At 54.3% G+C, this 13,795-nt stretch overlaps 1 protein-coding gene across 1 annotated transcript in view; it reads left to right on the top strand.

The window, feature by feature from the left end:
- MYO18B (myosin XVIIIB) overlaps positions 1-13,795 on the top strand; it is a 185,259-nt gene that overhangs the window by 150,053 nt on the left and 21,411 nt on the right. The window contains exons 41-43 of the mRNA XM_015426416.1: positions 1,563-1,696; positions 6,038-6,079; positions 9,303-9,470. Of these exons, the coding sequence (XP_015281902.1) occupies positions 1,563-1,696; positions 6,038-6,079; positions 9,303-9,470 (344 nt within the window). The remainder of the gene's footprint in view (positions 1-1,562; positions 1,697-6,037; positions 6,080-9,302; positions 9,471-13,795) is intronic.

The raw sequence follows: 13,795 nt of genomic DNA, 5'->3' as shown, positions 1-13,795 counted from the left end.
TCCTTCTGAGGGGAAGTTCTTTGCAGCTTAAGAAATTGCATGTTCTTACATCAAGAGAGGTGGTGGGCCGGTGGAGCAGGAAGACGTGCGCTCGCTCCTCGGGGAATAAATCCAATCTCTTCTTCTTCTTCTTCTTCTTCTTCTTGTGTGGTGGGCTAGTTGTGGCAAATGGTAGGGAAGCTCAGTATTTCTGTATACAGTTGTAGGGGCTTTATTGCAATGTGGTATGGCCTGATATTATGTTCTTATTCCAGTGTGGGGTGTGTGGGGGGCCTTCTAAGTTTCTAAGCAGTGTGCTAAGAAGGCAACTGTTCCTGGGGTTAGCCCAGCCCAGGGACATTGCTAGGGCGGTTCCCAGGCCTCCCTAAATTTCTGGGGAGCCCATCCCTAAATCCCTAGCTCCTCCCTATGATGTCATTGGGTCCCAGTTCTTTTAATGACTTAGCAATGCCTCTGGCCGAGCCCCAGCCCCCCCCCCCGGGAAATTGGAAAGTCTACGCCCTTGTCTGCATGCATGCCTTTCGCCTTCATCTGTTTGGGACCCTCCCTGCCACATGCATCACCCAGCCTCACTGGGGAAGGGCCTGCAGGTGGTGCACAGGGCTGGCACTCTCAGCCGCCCACTGCCCAGGGCCAGCAGAGAAAGGCCACGGGGTGGGCTCACAGGCGGAGGAAGGAAGGAGACTGAAGCAGGCGGGCGGGCAGAAGGGAGGGAGGCCTGCTGGTGGGCAGAAGAGGGGACGGGGCCCCTGGGCGCTCTGTGCTCAGGGCCTTCCAAAGCCTGAAACTAGCCCTGCCTGGTGGGCCTGTTGGCCACGGTGGCTCCTCAGCCTGCCAGCGTGTTTGCAGCCAGTCCCACTTGTCTGCCTGTTTGGGGGGAGTCTCAGGTGCACATCTGCACATAGTTGGCAGCGGTGGAGCAGGATCGTGTGCTGGAGGGCTCTGCTTTTTACTCGAGAACACTGTGGCAACACAATCGAAGAAGGCAAAGAAGGCAAAAGTCTGTACTTTAGAACCACTGGGCAAGGGATGGCTCTTTTAAAGATCTCATTGGCTTATTTATTGTGTGCCTGGTAGTTTTATTCTGGAACAACTTCTTTTCTGGTCCATATTGAATTTATAATTTGTATCCATTCTGATTGTGTCTACATGATTGTAATATATTTATATAGCCATCTTGCCACTCAATTGTTTGACCTCTGAGGAAGGCCTATGCAGGCCGAAATGCGTCAGGTCAGGTTTTTAAAGCCCGTGTGTATTGCCATGTCATTTATATACTTGATGTGAATGGGCCCTTATATATATGTTTTAAATTTTGTAATTAATAAATACATGCATCTTTTCCTATATATTTTCTACATTTGGTTTTTAATATTGGCCCTCTTTTTCACATTTTACTACCCTTTGTTAGGTTCTGGACTCTTTTCCTTGCCAGGCCCTGCAGCTGTTCTTGCAGCGCTCCTGCAGGGGAAAAGTCCGAGACGTTGAACTGATGGCACTAGCCCCAGTCCTGTCCACAACGTCAGGAGGTGAACACTAACCCCTAACTCTTGTTGCCCTAGGAGAAGCAAGTGGGCGAGCTTTCTGCCGTGAGGCAAACGCTGCAAGCAGACCTAGAGACCTCGATCCGGCGCATTGCAGACTTGCAGGCAGCTCTGGAGGAGGTGCAGTCGAGCGATGACAGTGACACAGAGAGGTGAGCGTGCATGTATGTCGGGGAGGGGGCAGCTGCCTGGAGTTTCCCTCCCTTCCTGTTTCTCTTGATGAGGAGGGGCCTTGGCTCAGTGGGAGAGCCTCTGCTCGGCATGCAGAAGGTCCCAGATTCAATCCTCAGCCTCTCCGGCTGAAAGGACCAAGCAGAAGGTGACGTGGAAGACCTTTACTTGAGACCCTGGAGAGGCCTTGCCAGTCTGAGTGCACAGTGTGGACCTTGACAGGACCGATGGGCTGGTTCAGTGGGAGGCAGCTTCCTGTGACACCCCCCCCCCCCCCGCCTCTCTTTTTTTTTTTTGTGCCCTTCGGTCACCAGCTGGGAGCTTCCGGCTGGCCTTGGCGATGGGGCTGCAGGTGCTCCGAGCCAAAAAGTCAGGTGGCCAATCTCGAACAAAATAAAAAATCTGGGCCCTGGCCAGGATCTGGGAGAAGGAGGAACCCAGCACGAAGTCCATGCGTGAGTGAAGCATCGTCCTGCAAAGATTTACTGTAAGGGGTGGGGGGAGCTCATGGAAGCTGCCCTGAAAACCAGCACGGTTGTGGGGGAGTATTTTTAGTTTGTCAGCAACCCTGCCAAAACCACCCAAATCCTGTGCCAGAAAAGGGGCTTTGTGAGAGGGAGGGGCTCCAACCCCTGCAGGTGCCTGGGTGTCTTCTGCCTGCAGGGTCTGCTCCGCAGCTGCAAGCATGGGCAAGAGGGGAACGGCCCCCACGTCCCACTCCACTGCAGCTCTCCTGCTGAGGGTTCATGAAGCTGTCGGGGAGGCATGAGAGCAAGTGGGCATGGCCAGCGTGCACGGGAACTTGCCTCCGTGGGGGCCGAAATTCTCAGGATGCAGAGCCTCGCAGGACTGCAATCACAGACTAACCCTTGCTGAGAGTCAGTTTGGTGTAGTGGGTTAAGTGCGCAGACTCTGATCTGGGAGAACCGGGTTTGATCCCCCACTCCTCCTTCACTTGCACCTGGCTGGATGCAGAGTATTCCCTGTGTCAAAACTGCCAAGAGAAACAGTGGAAGCGAGACTGGACGGGGAAATCTGTGTTGCTGACATTCATCCCTTGAACAGAATCCCAGGCTGGACACATCGTGGGCTGGGCTGGGCTGGGGACAGGGTGTCCTTGTTGGTTCTCAGGGGCTGCTTGGCAGCTGGGGATGCCGTCAGCCACGGTGCCCTTCTGGCGTGCCTAAGCGTGGCACCGTCGCTTCCCGAAGGGTAAAGGTTGATGCAGACAGACTGGCACGCTCCCAGGTCTGCTGTGTAAGGGGTCCTCTTGAACCCAGCGTGGCCCCTGGGCTGGCCAGGCAGCAGAGGATCCTTTGGGGAGAGCATTTTCAGCTGATTCGTCAGGAGGCTGCTGGTCACACAGGCTCTTTGTGGGGCTGCTTCGGAAAAGGGCTCAGCAACTGCCACCGGTCCAGAGTAGAGCTGCCAGATTGCTGGGGGGGGGGGGGCAGGGAGACACACCGCCCTGAGCCTATTTCTCTTGTTCTGTTTCCTCTGTGCTGGTCCAAATAGTGTGTGGGCCCAATTTCCTGTGCTGGTTCCGAAAGCTCTAGCCCTGTAGATCTGGGACCTGAAGCGCTGCCTTCTCCCACAGGGACCGAACTAGGCACGGGCATACAGGAAGCTGTCCCAAGACCCAGGGCCCCAGTCGGAAGCAATGCCCCAGGGGTGGATTGGGCTCCTCTGGGGGGTTCATAGAAGGTTCACTCTACTGGGATATTTGGCTAACACAGCACAGTTTGCACAGTCATAGATGCATGATATTGCGTGCCGGAAAATAAATCTCCCAGGAGCAAATTGTAAAGTTAAAACTGACATTTATTCAAGTAAATTCCGTTCATATCCAGGCTGCGGCTGGAAAGGAGAGAGAGAGATCTCATCTAAAGAGTACTTTCCCGATCACAAGTGGCCAGATATGTGTGGGAGCATGAGGGCATTGTTTCTACCAGTCTGGTGTCGTGGTTAAGTGCGCGGACTCTAATCTGGGAGAACCGGGTTTGATTCCCCACTCCTCCTCCACTTGCAGCTGCTAGATGACCTTGGGCAAGCCCTAGTCCTGTCAGAGCTGTCCTTGAAAAAGAGCAGTTTCTGTCAGAGCTCTCTCAGCCCCGCCTGCCTCACAGGGTGTCTGTTGTGGGGAGGGGAAGGGAAAGGAGCTTGTAAGCCGCTCTGAGACTCCCTTGGGTAGTGAAGGGAGGGGTATAAATCCAATCTCTTCTTCTTCTTCTTCTTCTTCTTCTTCTTCTTCTTCTTCTTCCTCTTCTTCTTCTTCTTCTTCTTCTTCTTCTTTTTCTTCTTTGTCTTCCGGAGAGACCTGCAGAGCAATGCTCCCTCTAAGCTGTGGAGTCTTGTGAGCAAAAATGTTACTTTGTGAGCTACTGGCATTAAAGTTGTGAGCGAGAGATTTGGCTACTGAAATGGCTCTGGAGCCATCCTTCCTGAGCTAAGACAAAAATGTGTGAGCCGGAGGCTACAAAACTGTGAGCTAGGTCACACTAACTCAGCTTAGAGGGAACACTGCTGCAGAGACATGTGACTCCATGGAGAACCATGTGAAGAAGGGGTGGGTGGGACAACGCACACAGAGAGAGGAAGAGGAGGGGTCGGAGGACAGCTTCTCTCCAGGTGAAGACCAAGAGAGAGGTATCCCATTCAAGGAGATAGCTATGCACACTTGGAGTGATGTTGCGCCCGCCAACGTCCAGGCATGCTGGGTCGCTCACTCCAACAAACTCTCCATTAAGGGTTTGAAGGACTGTTACGAACAGGCCTTTGACGTTCCGCCTTTGATTATTGGGTGTGGGGGAGGTCAGGCGTTCCTGTGGTGGGGAATCGTTGATTTCAGATGGGGGTGGTCTCTCTGGCTGCTTTTTCTGCTGGCGGTTTCCATGCCTTCCCCTTGAGTGTTGTCGTCCTGACTTTCACTTTCATTCCCCCTGCTTCCCCCCCCTTCTGATCCCCCAAGCAGCTTATAAGAGCCACGTTTAAGCCCTGGATGAGAAGCTGCTGCCCGGACCCAGAAACTGCCTCTTGCATCTGAGCCGAGCTGTGCTGATGTCACTCTCCCAGAAGGTGTTCTTGCTGCTCCTGAGCATGTGCAGAGGGCTTTCCCCTTACTGCTAAGCACTCTGGTTTAACGCCCAGTCACCTGGGACTGGGAGGCAGGATCTTAGCAGGCAGTGACCATGGCCCCCTGGGAGAGTGGGGGCTGGCTCAGTCTTTGAGATTGGCTCAGAGGATGTTTTCTTCTCCCTCCTGGATGGTCTTAGATATCCACCCCACCCCACCTTTTCCAAACTGGTGCTGCTTAGAATGGCCCTTGATGAGCCGGATCAAATGGCCCGAGAGCTTCCCCTCCGCCAGCGGTCTTCACCCAGGGACTCTGTCTGGGATCTCTGCACAGCCATTAGTCAGCCTGACAGCTTCAGGGCGTGTATCTCTCCTGCTAGCAGACCCCAGATAAGGGCATTGCCGGGCATACTGAACAGGAGGCCCCCAGAAAGGAAGGGCTCCAAGCGGAAGGCGGCAGGTGTGGCTTGGACGTTCCTCGTACCTGCAGGCACTGCGAGCAGGCAGCCTCCAGCGTGAAAGACGGGGAAGTGGAGCTGCGGAGAGGTCCTTGCAAACAGAGGCCCCGTTCTCTGTGTCCCAGCAAGCCTTGGCTGGCAGCCGTGAGAATTAATTGTGCTCCTCTTCCGCAATGAATGTGCCGGCGCCATTCCAAGAGCCGGGCTTCAAAGCCAGAGGCTGTTCCATTAAAATGTTTTGGGTTGCGTTCTCTCTTGCCAACCCCCCATTTCATACCCATGTTCCTGTTTTCCCTTGTCAGCTCCCTCCTATATAAAGCGAGCTAAACAGAAATACACAGATTCACAAACACAAAAGCCTGGCACAGTTGCCAAGTGAACTTCTTCCACGAAGCCAAACATTTCTCTTTGTCTTGCCCAAGAGTAAGCTGGGAGTTACAGCCCACCGATTCTTCTGCTACTCTGCAGGAAGTGCAAGCCCCCCCAACACCCACCCCGCACCGCTGGCTCACTTACAGTCCCCCTTTCCCACCGGGACTTGAGGAGGGTCACGCAGCATCAGACAATTAGATCAGCAGAAATGGGGCACTCGACACAATGCAGTGGGGTTTGGCGTTGCCCCTCTGTGTGGGGCTTGTAAACCTTTCCTCATTTGGGAGAGCTCCGAGAGGCGTGGTGGAGGGAAGGAGTCCGATCCAGACGCCCCACCCAGAGCAAGGCTGGGTCATCCAGAGGTGTATGCTGGTGTTTAAATCCTGAATAACGATTGGTTCCCCTCCCCTTTTCTTACAGTGTCCAGACTGCTCGAGAATCGCTCAGCTCAAGGCACGAGACGTAAGTGAGCCGGAGGGGCACTGGCCAGTGTGTGACGAGAGAGGCAAACTCCTGAACAGTCATAAAATGCTTGTTTGCAGGGGTCGTTTCCTGCCCGAGCGCGGTGGAGCAGCGCTCCGGCCATAAGGAGCCTTGGACAACCCCCCACCTGCCACCTGGGGGAATTTAAACGCCTTTCTTTCCCTTCTCCAGATGGGGAAGGGAAAGAAAAGCATTCTAAACATGCCTGGGTTCCCTGCCCGATCTTCTCCAGGTGCCCTGCAGCTGTGGGGCACCTGGAGAAAATTGGGCAGGGAATCCAGGGACGCTTGCATGCCTGCCCTTTGTCAGGGGGTGTGGCATATGCAAATGACTTATGCAAATGAGCCCCTGCACCTCTTTTTCTACGAGATGACCCCTGGCGGAATGGAATACTCTGAGTTGGGGAAGTGGGGGGGGGGAGAGGCGCTTGATGAGTTTCTGATGGATTTCTGGGGGTCTGGAGTCCTCAACTGCCTTTGAGCACCTCTCCTGCTGCTTAGCTGAGTGGCTGAGAGAGGAGAGATGCATTTGTAATGCAAACGAGCATTATGGGCAATTTGTTCAATTCTGCGGCATTCTGGCCCACATTTCTGTCCGACGGCGCTCCAGGTGGGTGTGCAAGAAAGACAAAGAAGGCTTGGTGCTCAACATATGAACCAACGAGAGCCCCAAAGTGCTTTGAACTGTATGTTTGAGGACACTCTCAGTGCTTGCCTCAGCACCAAAGGTTTCCCCAAAAGCTGCTTGGCTTTTTCTGATGTGGCAAGAAGAGGAGGGGGCCCGGCATGCTTCCCAGCTTGCAGTTCGGCATTTCCTGAGATGGTGTGCAAGTGCTGCCACTCACCAAGGAAGAAGAGGTGGAAGGAGAGCGGGTTCTTATACCCCATTTTCCTCTCCCCTGAGGAGCCTCAGAGTGGCTCACAATCACATTCACTTCCTCTCCCCACAACAGGTACCTTGTGAGGCAGGCGAAACTGAGAGAGTTCTGAGAGAACTGGGAGTGGCCCAAGGCCACCCAGCAGGCGTCATGGGGAGGAGGAGTGGGGAACAGTGTTCCCTCTAAGCTGAGTGAGTGTGAGCTGGCTCACAGCTTTTTAGCCTCCGGCTCACACATTTCTGCCTTAGCTCAGGAAGGGATGGCTCCAGAGCAAACTAATTTAGGCAGCAGCCTAACATAAATGCCATTAGCACACAAAGTAGGATTTTTGCTCACAAGACTCCGCAGCTTAGAGGGAGCGCTGGTGGGGAATCGCACCCGGCTCTCCAGATTAGAGTCCGCCACCCTTAATCACTCCACCACGCTGGAGGGCTGGCAACATGTGATTGAGGCCCCCCCTCCTCAAGCTCTGGGACCAGTGATGGGATCTTCTCTTCTTGCATTTTGGAGGCCTGCAGTTCAGTTCCGCCTCAGAGAGAAGTCCTGATACATTCCCAGAGCGGGGAACATATCGGACTGGCCAGTCTGGGAGTCCCTGTCCGATGCCTCTTGCTTGCAGTTGCTCGATACATACAGCAGAATCATGTCACGGTGGCTTTCCCTGCAGGGGTGGGGTTGCCTCTCAGAGTCCTCCCCCCCCCCCAGACATCAGAGAAGCCTGGCTCTGGGAGGGACTCTCCTCTCTGACAAGCTAAAGACGCTCTATTCCAAGAGCCCTTCCCCCAGCATTTGCTTCTGCACTTTCTTTCTCCCTCTGCCAAGGGAAATGACCAGACTCCAAGGCAAACGAACAAACAGGGTGTGATTGTATGAATAGTGACATAGCATATGAAGATCGCTATACAGAGAAGGGGGGCCATGGCCACAGCAAAATATCCACATCACCATGAACATTTACAGCAGGGGCACCTGAAGAGTAGAAACCCTGAGGTCTCGTCTCTGAAGTATCTCAGTCCAAAGTCAGCCCCACAACTTTGGCTTTCTCTCCAGATCATTCTGTGTGTGTGTGTGTGTGTGTGTGTGTACACACGGTGAACTGTCTAAAGAGCGGCTGGTGTCCTGATTCCACTTTTCTGTACTCAGTGACTGGTGTCCATTGTTGGCAGCACAAGTACTCCTAACAGGTTTTTCCTCTGGAGTGATCCTCTTGGGTTGACCTTTTTATACCCTTCTGCCCTGCGGCCCTGAGCGCATCCTTCTCACTGGTGACAATGGAAATAATCAGCAGTGGGATGCTAGGATGAAGGAGACGGGGGTTGCAATCAGTGCTCCCTCTAAGCTGTGGAGTCCTGTGAGCAAAAGTTCTACTTTGTGAGCTCCTGGCATTAAAGTTGTGAGCCAGCGATTTGGCTGCTGCAGAAATTAGTTTGCTCTGGAGCCCCATCCTTCCTGAGCAAAGACAAAAACGGGTGAGCCGGAGGCTAAGAAACTGTGAGCTAGCTCACACTCACTCAGCTTAGAGGGGACACTGGTTCCAATCGGCAGACTACTCTCTGGATGACCTTGGGTCATTGCACAAGGGTAGCCCTGTTAGTCTATTGCAACAAAACAAAACAGAAGTCTAGGGGCACCTAGGAGCCAGTTTGGTTTAGTGGTTAAGTGCTCGGACTCTAATGTGGAAGAACCGGGTTTGATTCCCCACTCCTCCACTTGCACCTGCTGGATGACCTTGGGCAAGCCATAGTTCTGTCACAGCTGTCCTTGAAAAGGAGCAGTGTCTGTCAGAGCTCTCTCAGCCACACCGACCTCACAGGGGTTGTCTGTTGTGGGGAGGGGAAGGGAGAGGAGTTTGTCAGCCACTCTGAGACTCCCTTGGGTATAAATCCAACCTCTTCTTCATCTTCTTCAAGACTCACAGCACTCAAGCTAGAGGAAGGGAGCAGTGACTCATGAAAGCGCACACCCTGCCGCATATTCTGTTAGTCCTGAAGGTGCCCCTGGACTCTGGCTCTGTTCTAAAGCATTCAGATTGATTCCCACACATCTGAGGAAATGAGCTGTGACTCATGAAAGGACTCGTGTTGCTGGTCCTTGGTCTTCCTGACCCGTGGGCCAGTCCCTCTCCGTCAGCTTCACCTCCAGGCTGGGAGATAAAAGGGGAGGGGGGAGACCCATGCCCGCTGCTCTGAGCTCCCTGGAAGTGGGGCAGGATGGAGCCGTGCCGGCTGGGACTGAGGGGCTGTGGCTGTGCCGCGTGCCCTGGCCGAGTGACTCTGCCGCTGGAAGGGCCCCGACAGAGAGCCGCCTTCTGTGTTCTGCTTGCAGGGAGAGCCAGCTGAGCCTGGGGTCCAGCTGGAGCTTGAACCTGGAGCCGGAAGGAAGTGTCCAGTCGTGGTCTGCCTCGACGTCCGGCTGGTCATCTGCGTCAGGCCCGACTTTGGCTGGAACCCTCTCGAGACAACCGGTGGGCAGCCGCAGCGCACAGAGCCTGAGGTGAGAGAGGCGGTCCTCCTCGGGGGAGGGGCTCTTCTGGGAAAGCCTGCAGAGAGATTTCAAGGGACGCCATGTAGAAGATGGAGCGGATCTATTCTCTCTCTTGCTCCGGATTGCAAGACTAGATCCAATGGGTGGGAATTGCAAGGGAGTCGATATACCGGCTACATATCAGGAGGAACTTCCTGACTGTCAGAGTGGCTGAGCAGTGGGACAGACGGCCTCGGGAGGTGGTGGAGGCTCCTTCGCTGGACGTTCTCAAGCAGAGGCTGGATGACCGTCTTTTGGGTATGTTGTAGGGCTATCTTTTGGGCATGCTCCTGCAGAATGCAGGGGGTTGGACTAGATGACCTGCAAGGTCCCTTTCAGCTCTAACATTTGATGGTTCTATGTGGTGGGGGTGATAACAGTTTGCGACACACTAGGACCGATTTCCCACAAGCCGCTGCACCGCCCTTGTGCTTCCCTTCCCCCCCCCATTACATTCGTCAGTTTCCCACTACTTGCTGCGAGGCTGCGTTTTGACCTGCAGCATCCCCCAATTTCCCCAGCGTCTTCATGATCGGGGGATGATGCGGGTCAGAATGCAGCTGCACGGCAAGGAGTGGGAAGTTGATGAATGCAATCGATGGGAAGGGAAGCACAGGGGCGGTGCAGCAGTTTGTGGGAAGCTGGTTTAGGACTGAAAAGTGGGAGAGGCTGTTTTGGGTGCTCGTGCCATTGCGGCCTGCTGAGGCTGCAAACAGGTTGCAGTTTGGGATTTGAGGCAGCATCCGCTCTGTTCAGCCCCAGCATCTCCAGGTGAGCGCTGCCTGGTACTTGTGCTTGTGTTTTCTCTGCCTGAGACCTTGGCCTTGGAGCGCCACTGGGCATCAGAGGAGGCCACACGCCCAGGCCTCCCCTGCCGCCCTTCGGGGACTTGATGCCCCTTGAGCAACTTCAGGTTCTGAGAAGTGGCATTTTGCATTTCATATCTGGCAATGTGAGCGGGAGATTCAGTCTTAAAGAGATGGGTATACGTCATGGTGCCGTGGAGCTGGCCGGCTGGTTCTGATTTCCCCAATTCCTCAGCTGACTGTCTTGAAATCCTGCACCCTTTCCTTTGTGCCATGAGCTCGGTGGCCCTCCTGGGCACTTGGCTCACCCACAGCCGAGCAGCCGTGTGCAGCAGGGAGATCAGGTCTCTTTCTCAGGGAGTTAATTCTTAGGTAAAAATCCTGTCGCAGGAATGGGCCTCGGCATGGCAACCAACCCACAGTGAGGAAATGAACCCAGTCCTGTGCACAGGGCAAATGCTTGGCAGAGCTGGGCAGAGATTCCCCCCACCCCTGGCCTGGCCTGGAAGTGGCCCCAAACGCGGGGGGATCTGCCCTTGCATGGGGATGGGGGGGCATTGGGTGAGCTGGGCTTGGCTCCTGGATCAAGCCGTCAGACCCGCTGCCTCTTTCCAGTCCCTGAGCAGAGATCGCACCCTTCTTCGGAAAGGAAGGTTCAAGGAATCGCTACCTATTTGGCATTTCAGCTTCTGTAAAGAACACCAAAGCAGTGGCATTATCTGACATTCCAGGTCACTTGCTGATATTTAGCTCTTGCAAAGGCTTGCAGGCCTCGGAATGAACAAACGTCTGGAATGTGCTCGGGCTCTTCTCCTTCCGATGGGTGTCTCTGTAGGGGCCCTGGAACTGGATGGGCGAGAGGGAGGCGCAGGAGCGAACTTGCCCCTTAGAGGAGCAGAGGCATGCAAGGCAGCCCCAGCAGGTCCCCCCCCCGAGTGGTGGGTGCTACAAGCATGGACGGCTTCAAAAGGGAATTAGATAAGCATATGGAGCAGAGGTCCATCAGTGGCTATTAGCCACAAGGTATAGCTAGGGGCTCTGGGGCAAGTGATGCTCTGTCTTCTTGGTGCTTGGGGGGGGGTCAACAGTGGGAGGGCTTCTAATGTCCTGGCCCTACTGCTGGACCTCCTGATGGCACTGGTATTTCTGGCCACTGTGTGACACAGAGTGTTGGACTGGATGGGCCTTTGGCCTGATCCAACATTGGCGTCTCTTATGTTCTTATGTTCTTATGTTCTTAACGCACAGAATATTAAAGCTCTTGGAAAAGGTCCTTGTCAGCTAAAGCACTCGTGAGCACTGCCAGCCAAAGCTTCCAGAGCCGCCTGGCCTGTCGTGGGTTTTGTAAACACCTCATCTGCAGGTCCGTAGCCAGCGTGGGGGGGCACTGGGGGTTGCACCCCCTAATGAATTTGCAGTCCCCCCCCCCCGGACCACAGTAGAGTGGACCCAGGAAAGAAGGACCCAGGGAGCCTCTGTGGGGGCTGATTTCCTGCCATGGAAACATTGGTGTGGGAGGCATTCCAGAGGGCTGAGACGTACAACTGGTGACTGTGTGACATGTGAGAGAGCAGAAAGTTGGGTCCTCCTGGCCTGAATCAGACATCTGGTCCATCAAAGTCAGTCTTCTCAGGTTGGCAGCAGCTTTCCAGGGCCTCAGGCCGAGGTCTTTCGCATCACCCCCTTTAAACTGGGAGTGCTGCCGGGGATTGAACCTGGGGCCTTCTGCATGCCAGGCATGTGCTCCACCACTGAGCCACGCCCCCCCTTTGGAAGCTTAACAACACAACAGGGGCATCCCTGGGGCCAAACGTGCTTCCTCATGCCCACTTCATTCATTCCGGAGGTATCTCTTTGCTGGAATAAAGGGCCAGATCTGGCCGTCTCCTGCCTCACCGACGCAGAAGATGCTTCGGAAGACCCAGGAGGCATCATCGTCTCTGGGCCTGCACGGAGCCCTGCACAGTGGGCACATAAATTACCCTTCTGCTGAATTAGCTCTGTCACCCTCAGAATGGCTCACAAGTTCGGGGACCTGGCCATTGATGTAGAAAGCATAGTATAGTATATACTATAGTCGAGTTCTGTGTTTTCAGTGTTATAAAGTTTAGCTTGATCTCCAAATACGCTGCTGGTCCTATTGGGACTGTCGTGTCTCTGCTTCTGTGCAGATAACGTACTTTATTTTATTTAATACTAACTGTGTTTTCTATTTTCAACTACTCTACCTCTGATACATGTGATAAGGGACCAAAAGTGCAGCAGTTTGTAGCTCTCTCTCTCTCTCTCTCTCTCTCTCTCTCTCTCTCTCTCTCACACACACACACACACACACACACACAGTATTAATTTGCAACTTTACTTGTAGAAAACTAAGGCATTTATACTTTTAAGTTTCATAAATATGCTAAGTGGTACAATTTTATACAGTAAGTTATAAATTATGCCTTTTGTGGTGCTTACCATTAGAGAGGCTGAAGAGGAAGAAAGACAACACACACACCCCCGAAACAAATAGCCATTTTAACTATGGAGGAGAGTCCCGTGTGTGGAGATCGTTCACATTGGTGCCTGGCAGGCACAAAACGCAAGCGTGCTGCAGTCCCCTGATGTAGGCGAGCACCCCCACAAGGGCACGGCAAGGTGTGTCTCAAGGGTAGAGCAGACCACAAGGTGGGAGGTGTGGATGTTGAAGGTCAAAGTATCAGACCTAGAGACCTTCAGCTCCTGGGATGTCTTCTCCAGGGATTGTGTGAGAGGAGGATCCTGCCTGTGGGAGGCGTCCCACCAGACCGGGGGGGGGGGGGGACAGAGGCATGGCTGCATGCTGAGAATCTTGAAGAGAAGGAAAACGGGAGGAGATGGAAGCAAGACGGGAGAAGGATGGGTGGGGCCCCTGGTGATGCTGGACACAGGCTGCCCCCACGAGCCCCCCGGCCTCCCAGCATCTATGGGTTTTGGGTCAGACCGAGAGTGAGCTCCCACACCTGCTTAAATGGATCAGCAGTTTTTCAGGATCTGGGTGCATCCATTCAGCACTGTGGGCCATATAGATTCTGTGCAAAACTGGACTCTTCCCCCCCCCCCGCCGCCCCAACACATGCACATGGCGTGAGCAGAAAGTGCTGCTGCGCTGTCCACATTGGGGAATTGTCAGTGCAGGCCGGACAAGCCTCATGGGGCCCTTCCCTTCCCATGCTTGTGAGTGGGCGTGAAATGAAATGGCACGCCTGGCATGCGGGGACGCTTACGCTGAGGTGGTGGCTGCCACTGTGCCCTGTGTATTCTTTTGAGGGGCTTTGGCGTCATGCGTGAAGGGTCTATGAAGGTCCAGGCTGAAAGTTAGCTGGTGGGTGCAGGCGGTGAGCTCTTTGGCTGCCCTCCTGGTGTGCTGCTCTGAGCACAAAGACCAAGGGTGGTGGTGGTGGGAACTCAGGGAACGGAGAAAAGAGGACGCGGGTGGGCCGGTGGGCAGCGGGGGGGTGGGTG

Source organism: Gekko japonicus, unplaced genomic scaffold (genome assembly GCF_001447785.1).
Source record: "Gekko japonicus isolate JY-2015 unplaced genomic scaffold, Gekko_japonicus_V1.1 scaffold856, whole genome shotgun sequence".
Classification (NCBI taxonomy): domain Eukaryota; kingdom Metazoa; phylum Chordata; class Lepidosauria; order Squamata; family Gekkonidae; genus Gekko; species Gekko japonicus.
Note: the sequence above shows the minus strand (reverse complement) of the source record. Positions and strands in the feature narration are given on the sequence as shown.